The 6,740-nt window shown below is 48.6% G+C and overlaps 1 protein-coding gene across 1 annotated transcript in view; it reads left to right on the top strand.

Moving 5' to 3' along the window:
* The first annotated feature begins 630 nt into the window (after window positions 1-630).
* PTGIS (prostaglandin I2 synthase) overlaps window positions 631-6,740 on the top strand; it is an 88,655-nt gene continuing 82,545 nt past the window's right edge. Inside the window, exon 1 of the mRNA XM_005304597.5 lies at window positions 631-811. Coding sequence (XP_005304654.3) covers window positions 765-811 — 47 coding nt within the window. The 5' untranslated portion in view covers window positions 631-764. The remainder of the gene's footprint in view (window positions 812-6,740) is intronic.

Below are 6,740 nucleotides of genomic sequence, written 5' to 3'. Positions count from 1 at the left end.
CTGTGCCTCCGCTCATACTTTGAGGCCATCTGGGAGCCACTTTGGCCACTGGTGCTTCTTAGAGCAGCGTCCGGGCTGCTCTTTGCTGAGCCAGCTACGCACAGCCTCCCCAGGGGGCTCTCATGTAGGCCGAGAATAGCTGGAGGGCAGCATGCTTTGCCCATGCCCTCTTCCTCAGCATGCCCCTTATGCTAGGAACGAAGGGGGCAGGGGCTAGAGAGCCATTCCCAGAGCTCTGTGCTGCCCTGGGAACCCTCTTAGGCTGAGATTATTCCCTCAGGCTGGTTTCTCTAGCAATATGGCTGCTGTGCTGTATGCTGTCAGAGTGGCTAAAGGCACCGCAGCGAAGCATAGACTCTGGCCCATAGTGCTCAGCTGTTTCCTTTTCGGAGCCTTGAGGCGATGAAGGGGACAGTTGGCAGGAAGGGCTCAGTTTCCTCGTTCGCACCACAAGGGGAATAGAAACAACCAGCACAGAGTCTGGCACAAAGGAGGGAAGTAGCTGGAGATTTTCACTTTTGCCAGATTAACGGGACTGAGTAGGCCTTTGAGAACAGCGGAATTGCCTGCCTCACCTCCCACGATGAACGAGCCAGGGATAGTTTCTAGGAGAGCGGTGGGGGTGGCGTGAGGCAGTTAAACAGGGCAGAAGACCAGGGACGACGCTCTGTGCTGCATGCATCCACGAAGTTATGCTGACGTGTGCCAGCTGGGGATGTGGCCCTGAATAGCTTTACAGCACTGGCAACCTGTCAGCGTGATCCATGCCCTCCAGAAGAATGTGGAGTATGCCTCCCAGAGGGCTTCCTCGGTGAGTAATGGATGATTCAACATCACTGAAATGGCTGGCTGGCTTGCTCACTGATAACCATGTGGGGCCAGGAAGGAATTTCCCCCCATGGCCCATTGGCAGTGACCTGGGTTGTTGGTTTTTTTCACCATCCTGATTGCCTTCTATGATGAGATAACTGGCTCTGTGGATATGGGGAAAGCGGTGGATGTGAGATATCTTGACTTAGCAAAGCTTTTGATACTGTCTCTTGCATCTGAAGAAGTGAGGTTCTTACCCACAAAAGCTTATGCTCCCAATACTTCTGTTAGTCTCAAAGGTGCCACAGGACCCTCTGTTGCTTTTTACAGATTCAGACTAACACGGCTACCCCTCTGATACTGTCTCCCACAGTATTCTTGCCAGCAAGTTAAAGAAGTATGGATTGGATGAATGGACTATAAGGTGGATAGAAAGCTGGCTAGATTGTTGGTCTCAACAGGTAGTGATCAATGGCTCGATGTCTAGTTGGCAGCTGGTATCAAGTGGAGTGCCCAAGGGTCGGTCCTGGGTCCAATTTTGTTCAACATCTTTATTAATGGTCTGGATGATGGGATGAATTGCACCCTCAGCAAGTTCACAGATGACACTAAGCTGGGGGGAGAGGTAGATACGCTGGACAGTAGGGATAGGGTCCAGAGTGACCTAGACAAATTGGAGGATTGGGCCAAAAGAAATTTGATGAGGTTCAACAAGGACAAGTTCAGAGTCCTGCACTTGGGAAGGAAAAATCCCATGTGCTGCTACAGGCTGGGGACCGACTGGCTAAGCAGCAATTCTGCAGAAAAGGACCTAGGGATTACAGTGGACGAGAAGCTGGTTATGAGTCAGCACTGTGCCCTTGTTGCCAAGAAGGCCAATGGCATATTGGGCTGTATTAGTAGGAGCATTGCCAGCAGATCGAGGGAAGTGATTATTCCCCTCTCTTTGGCACTGGTGAAGCCACACCTGGAGTATTGTGTTCAGTTTTGGTCCCCCCACTACAGAAGGGATGTGGACAAATTGGAGAGAGTGCAGCGGAGGACAACGAAAATGATTACAGGGTCTGGGGCACATAACTTACGAGGAGAGGCTGAGGGAACTGGGGTTATTTAGTCTGCAGAAGAGAAGAGTGAGGGGGGATTTGATAGCAGCCTTCAACTACCTGAAGGGGGGTTTCAAAGGGTGTGGAGCTCGCCTGTTCTCAGTGGTGGCAGATGACAGAACAAGAAGCAATGGTCTTAAGTTGCAGTGGGGGAGATCTAGGTTGGATATTAGGAAACACTATTTCACTAGGAGGGTGGTGAAGCACTGGAATAGGTTACCTAGGGAGGTGGTGGAATCTCCATCCTTAGAGGTTTTTAAGGCCCGGCTTGACAAAACCCTGGCTGGGATGATTTAGTTGGGTTGGTCCTGCTTTGAGCAGGGGGTTGGACTAGATGACCTCCTGAAGTCTCTTCCAACCCTAATCTTCTATGATTCTATCATCCCCTGCAGCGTGTGGGTGTGGGACACTTGCCAGGATTAGCTGGGTGTATCACATCTAATCATTTCCCAGCCATTCCTGGGGCACCTGGGTGGCACATAACAGTCTAGTCTCCTTTGGGCTGTAATGTTTGGTCTCCTTTGGGTTGCTGGGTTTAGTAGGGGGATACTGTGCCGTGTTGGTGGCCCTTGCTATACAGCAAGTCAGACTAGATGATCTGGTGTTCCCTTCTGGCCTCAATCTCTATGAACATCAGCCTGCCGGTGGGTTTGAATTCAGAGAGCTGGGAAGTTCACACTTGTCAGGCTGCTATAAAGCAAGCAAGCAGCAGCAGGGGAGGTGGGAGGCTGAGCAGAGCGGTGTTGGCAGAGGATAAGGAGTAGTGGATTGGCAGCAGGTTCCCTGCCATTCTGAGCATGTGGAGAGTAGCAAGAGGCAAATCGGACAGTTGCAGTCAAACAAACAACCACAAGTTAGGGGGCCTGATTCTCCTCCTTCATGTGGGATCCAGCCCCCTCGGGTCACTCACCACGTGCGGGGAAGTGTCTACCCAGCACAGCTATGGGAGGACTGGATTTACCACCTACAATGGGCTGGTTCGAGTGCCCATCCACATAGCAAATGAGCTGCCTAATTGCTTATGGGAAACGATCCATATGGGCAACCCAGGCCTATGGCAAGGGCAGTGCATGGCTCGTTTTCACTGGTTCCTAACTGTGGGCTGTGTGGCCAGGACCTGTGTTCATAGCTAAACAAGCCCCACACAGGAGAGCGAGCAAAGCTGGAATCTTTATTTTTCATCATGCAACACAAGCTTCGTTAAAACAGTCCGAAAGCACCACCTGCTGGCAAAACAGTGCTATGGCAGCCTAGTAAAAACTGCATTGGAGAAGGAACAAAAACCTGCCAATATTACCTCTTGTACAAAGCATAGAGTGGGACAGATCCTTGGCCCTGGCTCCAGAAGGCTTGTTTTCCTAGCTATCTGGGGATTCCCCCAGCATGTGGGAATCCCTGGGGAGTGTAGAGCTAGAATGACTTGCTTCTGCTTTTCTTAAGATCAGAAGAATGGCCATACTGAGTCAGAACAATGCCCAGTACCCTGTCTTGCCTAGTTCGCAGGGCCGGCTCCAGGTTTTTTGCCACCCCAAGCAAAAAAAAAGAAAAAAGGGGGGGGGCTGGAATGCCTCCCCTTGAAAAGTGCCACCCCAAGCACAGGCTTGGGACGCTGGTGCCTAAAGCCGTCCCTGCTAGTACGCTGTCTTGCCCAGTACCCTGTCTTCTGACAATGGTTGGTGCCAGATGCCTCAGAGGGAATGAACAGAACAGGGCAATCATCACGTGATCCATCTCCTGTTGTCCACTCCCATTTTCTGGCATTCAGAGGTTCAGGGATACCCAGGGCATGGGTGTCCCTGAGCATCTTGGCTAGCAGCCACTGATGGACCTATCCTCCATGAACTTATCTGATTCTTTTTTTAACCCATTTACACTTTTGACCTATTATGTGAAGGGATAAATACCACTTCCCTAGTCACCCTTTCCACACCATTCATGATTTTATACACGTCTAGCATATCCCTCCTTAGTTGTCTCTTTGTTTAAGCTGAACACGGCCCGTCTTTTTAATCTCTGTTTGTATGGAAGCTGTTCCAGCCCCCTCAGCATTTTCATTGCCTTTCTCTCTATCTTTTCCCATTCTAATATCTTTTTTTGAGATGGGGCAACCGGAACTGCATGTAGAGCTACACCCCTTCCTTGCCCTTGGTGTGAGGAGTGGGTCCAGGAGAAATGTGGCCAGAGCACCAGTACACTTTAGTGATCTTCACTGGTTGCATAGGGGCGATAGCCAGCCAGCATAGTTTACTGCAGCCCAAAGGCTATTCTAATGCTATTCCAGGAACCAGTGCATACTGGACATAGCTAAGACTCTGGGCCAGAAACTTTACAGAAAGAATCCAAATGCTTGCATGGTGTAGCCCTGCAGTATTGGGGACCCCCATTGTGATGCCCATCATTGCCAACACTCATGATTTTACTGAAAGTCTTACAATAGCTGGGATGAAAAGTGCCTAAGTCACTTATTCTCCAAGTCTCCAAAAGTCAATGGTCCTAAATCACTACAATTTAAGGTCCTAAATCACTTTTGACTATGGTCTTAGACTCTGAAGTCACCGAGGTGGTTTTGAAAATGTTACCCGTGGTGTTTTTCTTCAAGCCCCACCTCCTGGAGTCTTGCGATGACAGGACACTCATTTTTTTAAAAAAGTAAGTTTCTAGCCCTCCTGACTGTGGAGGAAACTATTCGAAACGATGCCATGTGCCATAGGGCAAACCAAGAAATGGTCCAATTACAAGCAGCTGGTGTTATTGGGCCTGCCAAGTTCTCAGGCTGGGCTGCTCCTGTTCTATTGTTGAAATCAGACAGTGGAGTGAGCATATGCAGGGACTACAAAGTCAGGGTCAACCATGTAGCATCTTCTATCTGCTCCCCAGGAGCAAAGACCTGTATGTATGCTACCGTAGCTGGGGGACAACTTTCACAAGCATTGATTTAAGTAGTGCATTATTCTGAGTTTCAGACCCAATGGCAGTAATTTCATGTTAACTGTACATCTAATTATGTGGGGTTTTTTTTCTGAAAACGTAGCTCCTATCCCTTATATTTTGGCCCCTGGATTTTCAGAATTGCACAGTCAAAAAGGTTCACACTGAATTTGTAAGCACAGCTACTTTGGTAGAGGTAATTGCAGTAACTGTATGTGCAATGGCTAGCTATCCATTTTACCATAATTGATGCTAGTTTGAAATCTGGCCCATAATTATGCTGTTTGTAGTACACAATGCCTGAGTTTTCAGAGAAGCATACCTACAGTTACCAGAACTCCACATACACATTGTACATCAGTGCTGGTCATTCTGACTAACTGGTCAATTGCATGCACAGTTACCAGTTTGCAAATGTAATCCTGGAACTGGTAAGTGAGCAATTGCACCCACATTTAGGTCATAATAAAAACAATATCTATCAATCAAAGATGACCAAAACATTCTACATTTATGCCATAAGAATACTGAGATAATCAACACTGCCGCTCAGCCTTTAATGGGGGGTTAAAAAGCACTCCTGAAAAGCATTTGGCGCTTATAAATTCCAAGCTGTTACTGAATAAACCCAACAGAAGATGGAGACATTAGATAGCCCTGGAGCTAGGAGAAATAATTAGCAGCTGTAAAGGCCAGCGTGTTGGTTCTGTTTCTCCACCCAGTTTCTCTGACAAAATCCTGCCCGTCTTTTAAAAAGGGGGAAGAATAAGAAGCTAGAAATCAATGGGAGTTAGGTGCTTAAATACCTCTGAATAGCTGGGTCTTCCTCACACCTTGTCAATGACTTGCACATAGGGATATCTCCCACCATACTAAGTACTGTGCAGGTTAGACTATGCCGCTCTAATTGGTTTGTCCTGTTGGCCTAGATTGATTTGCTATACAGTAACTGTGCGCTTAACGTTGTTGTTATGTTCCTGAAAAATGCGACTTTAAGCAAAATGTTGTTAAGCGAATCCAATTTCCCCATAAGAATTAATGTCAATGGGGGGGTTAGGTTCCAGGGAAATTTTTTTCACCAGACAAAAAACTATATATCTATATATACACAGTATAAGTTTTAAACAAACAATGTAATACTGTACACAGCAATGATGATTGTGAAGCTTGGTTGAGGTGGTGAAGTCAGAGGGTGGGATATTTCCCAGGGAATGCCTTGTTGCTAAATGATGAACTAGAACAGCTGAGTCCTCAAGCGTTAACACATGGTTGTTAATGTAGCCTCACACTCTACAAGGCAGCACGAATGGAGGGAGGGGAGACAGCATGGCAGAGAGAGAGAGATGTGCATTGCCCTTTTCAGTACGCTGACCCCAGTCTAAGTACATTGCCTTTTTAAGTAGATCAGCAAGTTGAGACAGCAGCTTCTGCCAGCAAGCTCCCTCCATCCTGAGCCCTGTCGTGTCCCCCAGCCCCGCTCTATGGAGATGGGGTAAGTGGGGGGGCAGGGGGAGAGGGGAGAGGGGAGAGGGGACAGCCCCTCACTTCCCTCCTTTGCACAGCAAGCAGGAGGCTCTCGGGAGCAGCTCCAAGGCAGAGGGCAGGAGCAGCACATGGCAGTGGGGGGAGGCACAGCTGAACTGCCAGACAATTGATAGCCTGCTGGGTGGCTGCCGCACAGGGAACTTAGGGGAGCGGGCAGCTGATAGGGGGGCTGCCAGTCCACCCTGGTTCCAAGCCCCCACCAGCTAGCTCCAACGAGCTGCTCTTTCTGCAAGTAGTGGACAAAGCAGACGGCTGCCAAGGGAGCAATGCACAACTTTAAACAAGCATGTTCTCTAATTGATCAGCAACGAAACAACGTTAACCGGGACGACTTTAAGTGAGGAGTTACAGTAC

The sequence above is a fragment of the Chrysemys picta genome, chromosome 13, assembly GCF_011386835.1.
Source record: "Chrysemys picta bellii isolate R12L10 chromosome 13, ASM1138683v2, whole genome shotgun sequence".
Lineage (NCBI taxonomy): Eukaryota > Metazoa > Chordata > Testudines > Emydidae > Chrysemys > Chrysemys picta.
This window is presented reverse-complemented; position numbering and strand designations above follow the sequence as displayed.